The sequence below is a fragment of the Numida meleagris genome, chromosome 4 (assembly GCF_002078875.1).
Source record: "Numida meleagris isolate 19003 breed g44 Domestic line chromosome 4, NumMel1.0, whole genome shotgun sequence".
Taxonomy (NCBI): Eukaryota; Metazoa; Chordata; class Aves; order Galliformes; family Numididae; genus Numida; species Numida meleagris.
The window spans coordinates 35052110-35068618 of NC_034412.1; the positions used below are offsets into that span (position 1 = coordinate 35052110).

The 16509-nt window shown below is 40.7% G+C and overlaps 1 protein-coding gene and 1 long non-coding RNA gene across 3 annotated transcripts in view; one reads left to right on the forward strand and one right to left on the reverse strand.

Annotated features, from left to right (window-relative positions):
* LOC110398183 overlaps positions 1-4476 on the reverse strand; it is a 20370-nt gene extending 15894 nt beyond the window's left edge. Inside the window, exon 1 of the long non-coding RNA XR_002438251.1 lies at positions 4383-4476. This is a non-coding gene — a long non-coding RNA (uncharacterized LOC110398183). The remainder of the gene's footprint in view (positions 1-4382) is intronic.
* ZNF330 (zinc finger protein 330) lies at positions 4443-15490 on the forward strand. Of its 2 annotated transcripts, none has more exons than XM_021395612.1 (10): positions 4443-4573; positions 7473-7602; positions 7845-7864; positions 7969-8039; positions 9957-10036; positions 10760-10886; positions 11621-11725; positions 12926-12972; positions 14039-14156; positions 14804-15490. In XM_021395612.1, exons 2-10 carry the CDS (start codon positions 7483-7485, stop codon positions 15076-15078), a joined length of 963 nt encoding a protein of 320 aa, XP_021251287.1. In that variant the 5' UTR covers positions 4443-4573; positions 7473-7482; the 3' UTR covers positions 15079-15490. The 2 variants fall into 2 exon arrangements, with proteins under 2 accessions (XP_021251287.1, XP_021251288.1); XM_021395613.1 differs by lacking the exon at positions 4443-4573 and adding an exon at positions 4588-5280.

A 16509-nucleotide genomic window follows, 5' to 3' on the forward strand; every position in this document is an offset into this window, starting at 1 on the left:
ACACTTTGCCAGACAAAATAACCACTTAGAACATTTCATAGGAAATCATTTTGCAGAGCTAAGAGGACTGGAACACACAAAAAAAATCTTTCCAACACCTAAGAAGACCTGTTTTAAAATATTCTATTTGGACGTGCCAATTCACTATACATCGATAAAGGCTCTTGCAAAGGCTCTTGCTCTTCTTTTCTTTGTCTCCCTTTTCTTCATATAGTGAAATCAGAAAGGATGAAATTATCTTACATCAAACAAAGATTGATATGACTTTTAAGGTCAGTTGCTGCAAGGCCAGGATTTAAAAACAAATTAAATGTGATGTATGATGCTTGAAAGGTCAGTTAGAATGGTATATGCTGCGCCCATTTTACAATGCAACCCCCAGGGAGGTAAACATATTGAATGCTGCAAGGAGACACTGTAATAATGAAGATAATTATGGTAATAGGTAGTTAGGTAATAGAGGCTTAATTAGATCAGAACAAGTGTGTTATTTAGAGAAAAAGAAATCACAATGTATTAAAGTAAAAGTAAATTACAGCAATTCAGGTCGGTATTTATTTCAAGTTGATAGCTAACATGCTTTATTGTATATTTAAAGGGACTAAGATACTGCAGCAAAAGAAAGTAAGTATCGTCCATTCTCACCTAGCCACAGCCCAGCGTCACTGCAGACAAAGGTCCTATTTCACCCAGAATATTGCTGCTCTGACAGAGGCTGTACATGCACTTAATGTTCTGATTTTCCTACCTGATCTTAATAATTTTCAATACTGGAAGTGAAATGGCATGAACTCTTTGTTATGACTTGAGTAGCTTATCCAATAAATAAGTACCCATCCTCCAAAGCAGCCCTCACTGGAAAGAAAGGAGTTCTACAGGATGAGCAGTGCAGGACTGAGAAGGGAGATTTCGAAGATGATACGTGCTGCAACGATACTACTCAAAGCTGTCACTGGAAAAACAACTCCCACCTTCACCTAGACAACAGTGCCCAACACATTTTTTCCTTTTTCACTGAATTATTCCAGCTTAAGCTGCTTATGAATTTACTGCCTAACAAAATGTAAGTCTGACCAACAATCAGTATGTAATCCGTAGTACCGCTGCACTGCCACACAACCCTAAAAGGTGAATGAATGAGCAAGATGGGGAGAGATTGCATGAAATTTAGCTGTAATCTACATATTCCGGGGTAATACTCTGCGGGGTAATAAGGAATGACGATGCTCAGTTCGGAGAGACGCACACTCTCCTTCCATAGCTTCTCGTACAGAAGTCGCTACAAACACCTCTAAAAGCAGGGGTGACTCCCACTGCTTTCTGCACAGATCTTTGAAAAGCAATAGTCTGCAGTATCCTTGCATATTATTTCATTACGTGCAAATTTCCCAGTCGTCCAGGCTTGCTAATGGAAATTGTGTAAGCTCTAAATTGGCTATCATCATCTAATTTTCCTCTTATTCACTTGTATTACAGCCTTGGGCTGCTTCTAGCAGTTCTGAAATCAACACGTTTCGCCATTCACGAGCGAAGTGACTCCTGCCATCTAGAGGGTGCTCTGTGGAACGTCATCGAGGAGCTACAGTATCACAGGATCAACAAAGGCCCTGCTTAAACGCCATTTAATTTATGAGATTAAACATAAAAATTCTAGATTCTAGAGGCAGCATACCTCCTTTTTTTCCTTTTTTCATTAGTGCATTTGCACAATTATGCACTCAAGTGGGAAGACAGTGATAATATATGAATGTATCTGAGAGTCCCTTCTTTAGCAAGTCCATTCATTCATGAAAGCAGGTTAGCTGCCAAGGATAATTATTCTAAAAGAGATTAAAACCTTCTGTTTATCTTCCCCACTCTCCTCCAATGCTGAATCAGTTATTCCCATTGTGCCTAAAATAAATGGTCACAGCCAACCAGAATAAAATAATATTAAAGATTAAGGGCATTCATTAAGAAAAGTGAGAATGACACAAAAAGCTCTAAGGTCCTGCAAAAGATCACATTTTCTACTTTGGTTGTTAGTTAAATAGTATGTAGCTATAGTTACAGAATAACGAAAAATTACTTCTCATACCTTCTTATAAGGAGAAATGTTCAGTGAAGTGATCATCATGAATTTTTATCTTAAGCAATCATGCATTTTTCTGTGTGCTCCAATAACCTGGTGTGAAGATAACGCCTTGAAAACAGTTTGGGGAGACACACTCCTGACTCGCTGAAGTAACAAGAGTCTTGCTGAAAAAGCAATCGTGCCCACTAAATCCCTGTCTCTCTCTTTAAGCCAAAATCACACAGAAAACCAGCAACCACCTTTTAGCACAGAAGGCACGACCAAGCACAACACGGAGCAACACAACCAGCCCACTGGAATGGATGCTTTGACAAGCACACTACAAATTAAAATATGTTCTAAGATAAATGTGACTCTCTAACTCCAATGCGGTGTTAGAAAGCAGCAGCATTCCTTTATTCCTTATGGTACGTACTGGGCAACTTGGCAAATCAAGTGCACACTCTCAGAGTTCAAGTTCTACATTTAAACAGTTAAGACATACATACATAGTACATTGGCATACAAAATTCATTTTTTTCCAAGACCTCATTAATATATGCAAATGTCCCTCTGTGCATGCGCAGTTGTGGCCTCTGGTAGTCTTTGATTACTTACTTTCTCCCCATTTTTCCACTAAACTGATCCCTATTGCTAAACCAGCCTATATCAAAATATATAACATGCCCCTCTCATTCTAGGTCAAAGACAATGAATTATACTGCATCATAACTGCTCTGTGAGCCTTCCACTCATCTTCATTTAAACAACTATCTGATACTTCATCTAACGATTTCAAAAAAGGGATTTCTAGGCAAAATGCTCAAAGAACTTATAGTATTAAGAGGAATCAAAGACATCCTTGCAACCTTTGTTTCTACTTCTGCCATATGCCACTTACGATGAGGAGTAAAGTGATTTGAAGAAGTAAATACACAATATATTTTAGTAGCATATTTTTAGAAATACAGCTGTTGAATTGTTGTATTATGTGATTAGTTCTTGCTTGCAAAACTGTAATAGCTTTTAGACGTTGCGAATAGTTATGGATGTAGCATTATAAACTAGAAAGCATGTTGTAAGGCTATTCTGTTTTGACAAGAGACCTTCAGCAAAAGAAACACAATAATGAAATGACGCAAGTAGGCTTATCAACTATCAAATGAAGCCAGGGCTTCCACACAAGGCCAAATTGTCTCACTCCAGGAGTGGGTTGGAATGCAACAGGTAGACATCAAGATACTCCTCCCTATCCTCCTTATCATAGAATCATAGAATGGCTTGGGTTGGACGGGACCTCAAGGATCATCAAGTTCCAACCCCCTGCCACAAGCAGGACCACCAACCCCCAGATCTGGTACTGGACCATAGAATCATAGAATCATAGAATTAGCTAGGTTGGAAAAGACCTACAGGATCATCCAGTCCAACCACCCACCTACCACCAATAACCTCACTAAACCATGTCTCTCAACACTATATCTAAACGTTTCTTCAACACCTCCAGGGACAGTGTCTCAACCACCTCCCTGGGCAGCCCATTCCAGCACCTGACCACTCTTTCAGAAAAGTAGTGTTTCCTAATGTCCAGCCTAAATCTCCCCTGGTGCAACTTGAGGCCATTCCCCCTCGTCCTGTCACTAGTTACAAGAGAGAAGAGGCTGACCAGGTTGCCGAGGGCTCCATCCAACCTGTTCTTGAACACCTTGAGGGATGGGGCATCCACAGCCTCTCCGGGCAGCCTATTCCAGCACCTTATCTTCCAACACCCCAGTATATGTCATTAAAAGACAGGCTCCCAAACTTATCTCTATCCAAGGATGAGCAGACATTCAGAAATAATGGCTGAGTGCTGAGTGAGAAAATGTTCTGATTTTGGTACCTATGAATTACTTACAGTAGGCATTCTCCTACTGAGTATGTGTCAATGAAGAAAGTTCATCTAGAGGGCAAGCGAGGGAGACCACTGGATGGACTAAAAGGCTGCTGACTGCCATGGTGCTAAAAGGGCGCTGGATGGTAGAAGAGACCATGGAATGGAAGACTGAAAGCCTCATAAATCACTCCCTGTGATAGGTGTGTATATGTTAATTGTCTCGTGGGTAATTGATGAATGTGTACTATGTGTGGAAAAATAATGGACTCTGAATCATCTCGTCTTTGAAGCGCTTACGGTGGAAATATCTCCAGTGCTTCCCAGCACTGCTAATAAAGAATACCTGTCTTAACAGTAACAAAACTTCGCTGCTAAGTTTCTACGCATCGATTTCTTCGATTCGTAATCAAAGGCTCACTGTGCATAGAAAGGTATAGAAAACTGCAAACCCACGCAACCACTGAGGGAGTGAGGCCCAACAGCCGTCAGCGCGGAACCTTCCCGCCTCGCCGCGCGGGCCGGGCGGGCAGCGCACCGCTTCCGGTTTCCGCGCCGCCGTCGGAGCGCGGTGGGCGGGCGGCGGGGGCTCGGCTCGGCTCGGCTCGGCTCGGCTCGGCGGGAGGCAGCGGCTGGCTGCCGCGGAGGTGAATGCCGAGCGCGGTGGTCTGCGTTGGAAACGCGCCTCGCGACGCGGTTAGGGGAGCTAGGTGGAGCGGCTGAAAAACTGACATACGTGTGCGTTTGCTTTAGAGTAGAAAGCGTCGGATGGAGAAAAGCCCTCATTCAGAAGTGCCGGTAGCTCGGGTGCTCTGCAGGTCAGCAGGCTGCTGACTGCTCTGACAGCAGCGCTGTGAGTGAAAAGGAGCAGGGTAACACCGTGCCTGTCAGTCTGCTTTCAGCCAAAGGACCGTGTTTAAGCAGAAGGTCCACAGGATCGTTCCAGCGTGTGGATCCTAAGTGAGCGGCTCCTTGGAGCTGTTTGCTTGATGGTTGGACCTGCTCAGTTAGGTCCCCCCAAGGCACTTCTCTCTCCCATTGAGCCTGCTGGGGAGCTGGGCTGCACGCAGATGGCACTCTGCCTTTCCCTCTGAGCATCTGGTAACTGTCACGGTGCCTAAATACTTCTTTGGTCATCCTCCAGCCTCAGATTACAGAAGGGCTGTTGGAACTGTAAGTAGAACGTAGTGTGTAGGAACTGATTAGCACTTGTAAAAGGCACAGTAACCTGGTCTAGTACCAGACCTGGAGGTTGGCGGCCCTGCCTGTGGCAGCGGGGTTGGAACTTGATGATCCTTGGGGTCCCTTCCAACCCAAGCCATTCTGTGATTCTATGATTTGAAAAGAATTGCAGGTAAGCAAAACTTTTACTGTTGCAATTTCTGGTGTCATAACAGTATTATGCTCTAGTCAGAAAATTAAAAGACGGTCAGTTCCCTAAAAATCTACGATGTAGGGCAAAGGCAACATCTTACATGGAAGCTTGGAGAGGAAGAGTGACAGAACATCAATCTGTAGGGTGTTATTGTTTGGAAGCCTGGATTAACTTGATAGCTTTGTTGAAAGAAGCTGACATCGTATTTCTGTTGTTGATAGTGCAGCTTTCTAATGAACTACAGTCTTCAACATTTCTCATAATACATGTCCTTAGTAGTCATTCAGAGTGTTTATTATGAGGAAGATTTGTCTCTTCAGTGCTTTCAATTAGGAAGTAATGTGAAGAAGCCAAGGTATAAATGCTAACCATTAGATTCTATTGTTAAATCAGCATTTGAGCAGTTTGAAAATTATGTGCGATCTCACATTGGACTTCCAGTGTCAGAAATGTCATGCTCTAGAATAATGATACTTGCCAGCAGGCAGCTAAGCAATACAGTTTTGACTACATAATAAGGCACTTAAACATGGTACAGAATGCTGCAGAGCAAGCAAGCTGATTTATGTGTGCTATCAAAATCAAGTTTTAATATTTGGTCAGGACAATATCTTTCTTTGTTCAGGAAAGCTAAGACCTTTTGAAAAGGGATACTAATTTTTCTTTAAAGTTTAAGCTGCTACAGTTCACTGCCTTTTGATGCCGCAGCTGTCCTTGCAGCTGCCAGCATGCACGCCTACACATCAGCTTGATGTTAGGGGTGAAGCTGGGGAGAGCAGGAATTGTGGATTAGTTGTGCAAGGCAAGGTGTGTTGGGGCATCTTGCTAGAGAAGCCAGGTTTTCCCAACACAGGTGCTATAGTCAAGTAGCAAACATGGAGCTAAATGGCTAGGATGGCCAAATTTTCACATCATCTTTAAGCATGGATGGTTTAGTAGCTACAGCACAAAGAAATTCATCTCCTATAGATTTGGGAGCGTCTTTTACAAATATGTTTAATAAGGCAGTGATGTTTTTTCTTTGCTTGTGTGTATGTCAGTGGAGAGATCCTTGCCTCTTCCTGAGCTGCTTTGTTTTCATGCTTACTGAGCAAATACCCTTCCACCTTTATCATTGCCTTGCCCCATCGGTTGTACAAATCTTGGCTTTGGGGGGACATTTGTTTTCATTTGATTCACTTTTTGTTTTTACCCTGTATCTGGTTTAGAATGTGACACCAACACCAGTTACATCAGCAGAAATGATGAAGATTGCGCCTAAGGAAGGATGCCTAACTTGAGTGCCTGCATTGACAAGAGAAATTCTAATGTCAGACTGCACATTTAATCTGAGTTGTTGTCCATGTCATTAAGTCAGGATAATATTGGCCTAATGTATTAGGAGCACATAGTAAATGCAGCATTCGTGAGCGTTGTATACTTCATTGTGCAGATGACAAGAGTGCAGTGCCCTGATTGATTTACTATCTCACCACTGCCTTGCATTGGTTCCCTCCTGGACTGTTAAAACAGACGCACGTTGAACCAGAGGAATTAAATTAGCATAAACCTTCTTGGGAATCAGTGGCATCTTTAGAGCCACATATGCTCATGTCTGCTTTATTACTAATGTGCTAGAATTATAAATTGGTGTTTGAGACATCCCTTTGTCATAGCTCTTAAAACTAGAATAGTAACATTTTGCTCTCTAAGCTTTCACAAAGTGTGCCCTTGGCGTTTTTGCAGCAAACCATGACTCACTTACCTGAGGAATGTTTTTTAACTGGTTGAAGTAGAGAGCTTGAGAAGAGAGAAGTGAAAAAGAGCTGAGTATTGTCCTTATTAAACAGGCAATAAGGCAGTCTAAAAGGAGAGGCCCATCACAAACAGTTCTACAAAGCACATTATTTCTAAGGCCAAACACTTAAAAGATAGTTAAGCACAGAGTGCAGGGTAGCAAAATCCTTTCCAGATCACAAGATCGATCGTGGTTCATCATATGATCCTCCATGGGGGACAGGAGCCTTTGTCTACATTTGAAAATATTTTAGGAAAGGAAATGAACGGAGATGAAACATTTAACAGATGGGAACTCCAAGATCCAGTTTAAGTGCTGGATATGTCACGTGTGTCCGTGTACTTACATGTGTAGTTCTGCATGCATTCATTACATACCTTTTTCTGTCCCACAGACAGTGAAAAATGCCTAAAAAGAAGACTGGTGCTCGTAAGAAAGCTGAGAACCGGCGAGAACGTGAGAAGCAGATAAGGGCTTCAAGAGCCAACATAGATTTAGCCAAACATCCTTGTAATGCTTCAATGGTAAAACTAACTAAAATATTTTGTGTTACAATACTTGATTTTAAATTATGTAAAACCAGTGGTAGTACATTAACTATGTATGGTACCACTAGAACAACATCCTTTACATTTAAGATGACATTTGTATCAGAGACAGTAGTACTTGCATAAAATGTTTGGTTCCTAATCAGAACTTAATTCAGAGTTTTGTATGCTCTACGTAGAATACAAATCATTATCAGTATTTTATTTCTTTTCTTTAGGAATGTGATAAGTGCCAAAGGTAAGCATTTTTTCCCTTCTAAAAGCTAATGGTTTAATTAGCTTCAACCATTTTACAGGTCTTGTCTTAACATCTTATTTTTTCCTCCCCCTCCGTGCGGGTAGACGACAGAAGAATAGAGCTTTTTGCTACTTCTGCAACTCTGTTCAAAAATTGCCCATTTGTGCACAGTGTGGTAAGTGGAAATAATGAAGGAAAACATGCTATTCTCAGGCTCTTTTGTGTTTTTTAACTCTGCAGTTAAGGTTCCTTTGTCTTCAAGTGCTTTTGCAATTTTTAGAGCAGGTTCTTTTAAATCCATTTTGAATATCTTCCTTGAGAGGAGGTTCTTGCTCAATCACACAAACTTATGAATATACCTGCGACCCTCCAGGCTTTGCAAGACTGGGCCATAGGCTTGTCTCCAGTATTTGATATTTGGAAGAATTTTACTCACTGCCTTTTGGAGTGAGAACGTATGACTGTTTCCCTAGATTTACATGTGGGGTGCTGTTTCCTAGTGACAACAAAGCTTATAAAGTTTTGTAACATAAGCTGTTGGTGCCAAGAGGGCTGATGCTTTGAAATCGGATGAGAAGGACACTTAGTGATATAACTGGGTTCTGAGTCAGGCTAAAACACCCATTTATGCAACTTGCCTCAAGGTGAAGTTAATAATAATTTTTAACTTTGAAGTCTTTTTTTTGTTTTACTGTTTCAGTGTATCATCACAGACTTTGAATTTTTCATTAAGCAGTTTGGCCATTTTGTAGTCTGACACTCAGAGCTGCTGACATCTGCAGCTTGCAGTGCCTTTGTTGGGACATCAAGATACCGGGCACTTTGGAAGCCAGACTGACTGTGTGCAGTGGCACTGCGTCATTCTTCATAAGTCTTCCTTCTGTCACCGTGCTGTGAAGTACTAAAAATATTTTGTCTGTTTTACAGTCCAAAGTTGACTCCTGCATGTTGAATTTATCTTAGTCTGCAGTAAGTTTCTGAAGGAAAAGCATTCCTAATCACCACAAAATGATGCTGAGTCCCCTAAGGTTTGCTAAGACAAAGACCATTAGAACTCTTTGGTGCTTAATCAGGTGTTGGTGACAGGGCCCATAAACCAATGTCATCTTTCCTAGGGAAGTCTCTGAAGGATGGGAGAACAGTAGTTGTATTGCACTGCTCCAGACCCAGTAATATCCCTACCACATTATATTGCCCAGCTCTGACCATCAGTGGTCATTCCTCAGTGCCATTTGGTATCTGAGACATGGTTACATCAAAACCCTCCTGCTGATAGTGCATACTGGGATTCAGTTGCATTTGCAGAGTAGAATTTAGTTTTTTGAACTCCTGAATAGGTTTGCAGGGAATATCCCCTTTAAGGAGGCAGTAATAGAGACACCAAAGGGGTCTGTGACAGGTCAGCTTAAACCAGTGATAAAAGCCCGGTGCTACAACCTGGGCTAGCTGCAAGTATTTTTGCTTACATAACTACATACCAAGTGAGCATCTTCCTGATAAAGCTAGTTACTTCAGGGGAAAGCTGTCACCCTAGTTGCTTGCCTGTGTCAGAATGACTTTGAAGTGCAGACTGTGGCTTTTACTCCCGTGCAAGCCCTGCATTTAACGAGAATTATTTTGCCATCTCCTATTTGTTTTAAAAAACAAACAGACAAAACATATTGAAAGCTTGAGCATCTAAGTACGTAAGCAATTAAATCGTCAGGTACATGTATTTTTTTCAGAGGTTCTCAGCCTCTGCCATGCCACTTTTATGGTGGGACTAGCAGCAATGTTAAGCACAGCTTTTTGAGATGTTGTTCCTTGACTTACACATTAATTATCTTGTTCTGTCATTTGAATTTCTTGCCAATATATTCAGCCTGCCTCAAAACATGCAGCACAACAACCCACTACCTCATCTCAGCACTGGTGCTGAAAACAGGCCATAATTAATTTGATCTAAGAGAAGTGCATGGGGAGGTTAACAAGTTTTTACTTTTATATACAGCTAAGTACAGGTGTTTACTTGAATCTCTGTTTTTATATGAGCATTCTTTTGTATTTTTATATATTTTTTTCTTCTGATTGTTTGCTACTTGTTTTTGTTCAGGAAAAACCAAATGCATGATGAAGTCTTCAGATTGTGTCATAAAACATGCTGGTGTGTACAGTACTGGACTGGCAATGGTGGTACGTGTACAAAATGACAGCTTATTTTCTAGTATGGGGATTATTCTATGCAAATCTTTATAAAACAAGGTACAACAGGTTTACACAGTGATAGCATATACCGTGCTAAGATTTTTCTCTCATCTTACCATTACTGAAAATTAAAATTTTTCCTTTTTAAATTCAGCTCCTGCAAACCCTGGCTGGTAGTTTGTTACCTATGGGCTGAGAAGGCTTCTTAAACACTATAATTATGTATAGTTGATCTTCTGATCTCGCACTTGAACTAAAATGAAAATGTATTATTTATATTTCTGATGAGTTATTTCACCTTTCCTGTCCATGGACCTGATGCTCTGATATAACATGGTTTAACATCTGTAGCTTTTTTTTTTCTTTAAATTGCATTTTTGCCAGAAAATTGCTATCATTTACGATGCTCGGGTTTTAGCTAGAAGACAGCTTTCATACATAAGATTTAAGATACAAATTTTAAAAGATAAAAACAGAAAAGGAGGAAAAGAGGTTATTTTTCATTATATTTAATCCTGCAAAAATGAGTAATGAATTAAAAAAAAACATGAAACCTGGAGTGGTTTGATTGGATACTGATTGTTTCATACTGTTTTACTCGCTTGGAATAAACCCACTGAGAGAAGAGATAGTCAGATACGTTCAGGGTTTTGAAATAAGTCTCTCTGGACACTGTACAGGTCCCAAGCTGCCTTCTTTCTGCAATTGCAGGGTGCAATCTGTGATTTCTGCGAAGCCTGGGTGTGCCATGGGAGGAAGTGTCTCAGCACACATGCATGCGTCTGCCCTCTGGCAGATGCAGAATGTATTGAGTGTGAAAGAAGTGTCTGGGATCATGGTAGGTTGCTCACAGTTAATGAAAAAACCTAAATTATGCTTTTCCTCTCTTGTTACGTAAGTTGTTGTACCTGTATGCTTAGCATAACATTTTTGATCTTCGAGATTAGTATATTTGGTCAAAGCAAGGCATTCTCCCCATGTTAAAAACAGATATGAACTGGGGAATGTAAATGTGCCCAAGAACACCTTCTGCTTAACTCAGGGAGGACATATACATAATTAATTGTCCCAACAGCTGAATGCTTCACATAGTTAAGTACTGCATCTGATGGTCAATGTGCAATTTTCTGCCATTCTCACTCCTTTCATCCGCACTAGTCCGGGTGTTTGGGTTCCCAGTTGCCTGGCAAACCATACTGATCACCGTTTGTGGAATCCTTTCAAGTGTAATTTCAGCGTTCATCAGAGGTGAGGGGGTGGGAAGGAAGGAGTCTGGATGAGAGAAGATCTGATACAATTTGAATAATACTCAAATGCCATAGTCAAATTAAAACAACTACTAGTAGTACTTGTTTTATATTTACACTGTCTTGTCTTGTAGGAAACATGGTATTTTTCAGTGTAATAGCGGATGCTAATGTCTAATTTAGAACTTTCTGTTAGAGCCTTAGACAGAGGGCAGGGCTTGTCTTCAGTAAAAAAAAACCAGCAAGTAACTGCCTAAGTTGTTAGTGGAGCAGAAGTTGGTGCCTGTGCCTCTTACTGGTTATTTTGCCTTGATACATCTTTCAGGAGGCAGAATGTTTGCCTGCTCTTTTTGCCACAATTTCCTTTGTGAAGATGATCAGTTTGAACATCAAGCCAGCTGCCAAGTTTTGGAAGCAGAGACATTTAAATGTAAGTTAGTTGTTTGTAGTCCTTTTCTCAAAAACTAAGCAGACTCAGATCGCTTCCTCCATGTTCCAGAATATTCTCCAGAGCCTTTTCCAAGTAGGTGATGCCTTATGCCATCACTGGAGGAAAGTACCTACAGTCTTCGTATAGAGGCAGAATTAGAAACCTGAACTTCTACAGAATATATGAACTTCTAACTGCAGTCGTACAATTGTAGTCTCAATCCCATTCTAGCTATGAAAAAAGTTCATCTACTTTCCAAGACCGAGAAGGTTTTGTTAAAGCACAGATGCTCTAGAAATGTTTAAATATATATGCATTAGCATTTCCAATTCTGTCTTTAAACACAGAGTGCTAACTCCCACTGCTGTTCTGTTCACATGCAAAACTCATAACACTAGTTACTTCAGATACAAGAGCTTCATTATAGTAAGCGTGAGGCAAGGTGGAGAAAGTACTTGCACTGAGACTGAAGACAAAAGAGTGCTTTTGAGGAGCAGCTATTCACTCAGCTTCATGCTGCTACCAATTCCTGTGTGGTTGCCTTCAGCGTACTCCCTCTAGCAGAGTAAAGCGATCAGTTTGAAGCTTCAAGACAAGTTAGATTTTGAGAGCGCTGATTCTGCTCTTTACAGCTCACGTGCCAGCTGTAATTATTTAGCAGAGATAGATAGGATTTCACATTAAGTTATATGCAATAAAGTACATTTCTTGAGGATGAGACAGAGTATACAAAACAGCTTCTAGGTTTGGAGTTTGCAAGCTCTAAGTGTCCTCACGTTCCTTTTAAATGAGATAAAAGCTGCAGTGGCATTGTTTAAATGACTGCAAAATGCTAGTGCTCCTTCTTCTGACATTGTGGGACAAGAAAAAGAAATACCTTAATACCAAGCTGATTCTGGAACTTCTGTTTTGAAATATTCTAAAAATCAGGAAACTGCTACACTTTTTACCTTCTTCAGCTTACACTTTTTGTGTCAAATTGGTTTCATACAGCAAGTCTTCAATTTGAAAAATCTAATAAGATAGAGATTAAAAAAATGTACCGGATGGTGAAATGACCAATTCAGGTTTCCAAGAGGAATTAAAAATAAGTACATTGAATTTTTACATTATTACATACTTCTTTCTACAGAGTGTTAAAAAAAATCACATATCTACAGTTTGCAAGTAATGAGTTTTACATATTATTTTCACCAACAGGTGTTTCCTGTAACAGGCTTGGGCAGCATTCATGCCTGCGTTGTAAGGTAAAGATGATTGCAAGTAGTTACAATTTTAGACTTGTTCTCCTCAGCCTCCAGGGCTGGTACCAAGGTCACGTCTTCCTCTGCATGATTAAAAAAATAACATTGATACTTCTGGTATTCATTTCTGAAGCTTGGGGGTAGACTTATGCGGGTCAAAAGGGTTGTAACTTGTATTTGCCCGTTACCACAAGCCAGTTGTGCACCCTCTTGCCAGGTGAGGTCATATTTATTTGTCTGGCTCTGTGTTTAAATCGGGGCTGTACCACATTTAGACCTTTTCAAAATCCAAGCCTTTGGAATATATTTTGATGTAGCATAAAGCCAAGACTGTGTAATTCTTTCAAACAGTCAAGTGATGAGCCACCCAGAAAACACCGTAGCATGGTTAGAAAAAATTGTTTCCAATTTTACACACGCACAGATAATTTGTTCAAAACCAGACTTTTGTTTTCACGCAGTCAGAAGTCATGTTGTATAAAAAGTTCCACCTGCTTCACCATCAGCATTGCCCAGATTTCTCCGGGTGCTGGTCTGTTGCCTGCTCTTGTTCTTCTTGCCCTCCAATTTTTTTTTTCCCTCCGTTCTCCATCACACCAATTTTGTCTTGCAAATTGTTCTTTTCTCCATTTATCTTCACCAGCACCCTGGTGCTCAAGACATGAAATTTCAATCTCTAATTCATGCCTTCAGGTCACTGCGTTGTTACATTCTGACGTACATCTCCGACTGCATTTTACTTAATCTTGCCAAGGTAAACCAGAATTTGCCAGACCCCTTGTGGGCAGCACTGTAATCCAGTCTTTGAACACATTACTTTTTCTATCTGTTTATCAGCACCTATATGCAATCTCCTCCTCAGATAACCACGAAACTACATTTAACACAGTAGTTCAACTTTGTAAATAGCGTGCAGATTTCCAGTTCCACTGCAGATAAAAGCTCAATAAAGTTTAATCCCAACCAGAAAATCCTGCTGCTGTTAGACACATTTTCACTTGCTTCTTGCTTAACTATGTGCTTCTGTGATTAAAACATTTAGCCTTTTCATTGCCTTTTCACCCTGCAGGCTTGTTTTTGTGATGATCATGTGCGAAGTAAGGTTTTTAAGCAAGAAAAGGGAAAAGAGCCTCCCTGCCCTAAATGTGGCCATGAAACTCAGCAGACAAAGGATCTGAGCATGTCAAGTAAGCCTGCTTCCCTAGCTAACAAGCTGTACAGGCACCACCAGTGATTACTTCTCTGCATGGGAACAATGAGAAAATATCATTGCTTTCAGCTGTTTTACAAAGTTTTGAGGCATTTGTTCTTGGGGAAACATTATGTTTCTTCTTCTAGAAGCGAGCATCAGAGTCTTTCCTAATTGTTAATTGATTCTGACACAGTAAAAACTTTTGTTTAGTTTGAGATTTTAGTCATGGAATAATTACGATCCTCACTTATACCTGTATTTCATCTACTAAAACCAGGCTAATGAACATAGAAATGTCATTTGGTGACGTACATTGACTCTACCTCTTAACTACACTTCAGTAAATCAGAGCATGTGCCATGTCTGCAGAGCACATCCAATTACAGCTTTCCTTGGCTAGAGTACTGAAGGCGTCCTAAAACCTGCATCGTACTCTGGAGACAGTTACTGATGTACAAACATGGCTGCAGGAGGAGAGACTGCTTGTAGTGGAAAGGTTCTGTTGGAGCACGGATTTAATCCGAGAATATCAGATTTAGAAAGAGGTTGAGTAGCGAGCAAGGATGGAAAAGAAATGTCAGATACTCTTCTCAGATTGCTGTTGAAGGGTGAGAGCATGATGGTCTTTCTCTGTGCCTACAGCACGCTCTTTGAAGTTTGGCCGCCAGACTGGAGGTGAAGATGCAGACGGTGCTTCTGGTTATGATGCCTACTGGAAAAACCTCTCCTCCAGCAAGGCTGGAGATGCAGGTGATCGTGACGATGAATATGACGAATATGAAGCAGAAGATGACGATGAAGATGATGATGAAGGAGGGAAGGATTCTGATACAGAGACCACAGATGTATTCAGCAATTTGAGTTTAGGGAGGACGTACGCTAGTGGGTACGCACATTATGAAGAACCTGAAGATTAGTTTTAGTGTGCTAATGTGCTAGAACCTTTGCGAGGTTGCACCAAGCGGGTGCATCGTTGCTGAGTTGTATACATGCCAGTAGGATAGTTCTATCAGGTACTTAACATATCAGAGGTTGACAATGAAGTCTGGGACATCTGTAGTAACTCCAGGTGAGATTTGTTGGTATAAACCATTATTGGATTTGGGACTTGGGGGAGAAAGTGGGGGAAATATTTTTATTCCCTTAACCACCTGAAGTGGTGGTGTCTTTCAGCTACTGAGTGTAACGGTTTAATGCCTTGTTTCTGTTTATGCATCAGAAGTTATTTTTACAGTATTTGTTAACTGATTTCATAAAATTTGTGTATTGTTGGGCTGCAGACTGCATTTCTAGGGGGTCAGCGCAATAAAAGTCAACTGCATTCTCGAATGAGTTGTCTCCAAATATTGATGTCTCTTAAATAGTTGGACAGCAGGTTGTACACAAAATATAAACTGAAATTAAAATAACTTCCCAGTGTACGTAGGTAAGGCAGATCAATGTAGTTCTCTGCGTACTTGAACATTATCTTGCTGGTAGGTTTTAGTACAAGACAGAAATCAGTGGGGTTATTTGAAATCCTTGTAAGTGCTCCCCAGATAACCCTAAGTGTTATTGCAACACAAGCGTTGGTGCCACTAAAGTCTGCACTGTTTCTCATTAGATCAAAATGAGACTGGTTTATTCTGTGCATAGCATTCAGCTCTCTTCCTCGCACATAATATAAAAAAAATAATGGGAAACAAGCCCTCTGTATGAGCTGAAAAGGTGAAAACACAAGTGTCCTCGGTTCTGTGCAAATGTACTGGTACAAGACAAATGACCAGCACACCTGAGCTGAGGTGGTGATGCTTGCACAAGCGTTTGAAGTGATTCTAATCTGTAAGTCAACATGCTTGCTTTTAGTTTCCTCCTGCAGGGGAACACCAAGAAGAGAGTGACTTTAACAGCAGACAGATCAAGATAAAAAGGCAGCCATCTAAAGCATTACTCCAGTTTTCTAAATACCACACTTGAGTGCAAAGGACCTAGTTCTTGTAATCTGTCAAATATCTGAACTGTTGACAGAATGATCTACTTTTGTTCTTTCTCTGTTGTTTCTCACTCAAACAGCTAAGGGTCATGGGTTGATAAAGCATATCGTATTGAGGATAATTTTTAATGATGTTAGGACTGCCAAATGAGTATTTCCTAACAAAGCAGTACTGAGGAATCTGGCCCTCATACCAAACGCATAAAAGATGTGAGCTGGAGAGCATTCAGAATAAAAACAAACTGGCAAACAGGGCAACTTGGTTATGACAACTGAAGGAAAATAAACTGCATTAGGGAGGGAGTGACCTGATCGGTGCATTTTAAGCGCTTGCCTTAAGCGGCAGAGAGGAAACCAGCTAATACAGTGCCTGAAA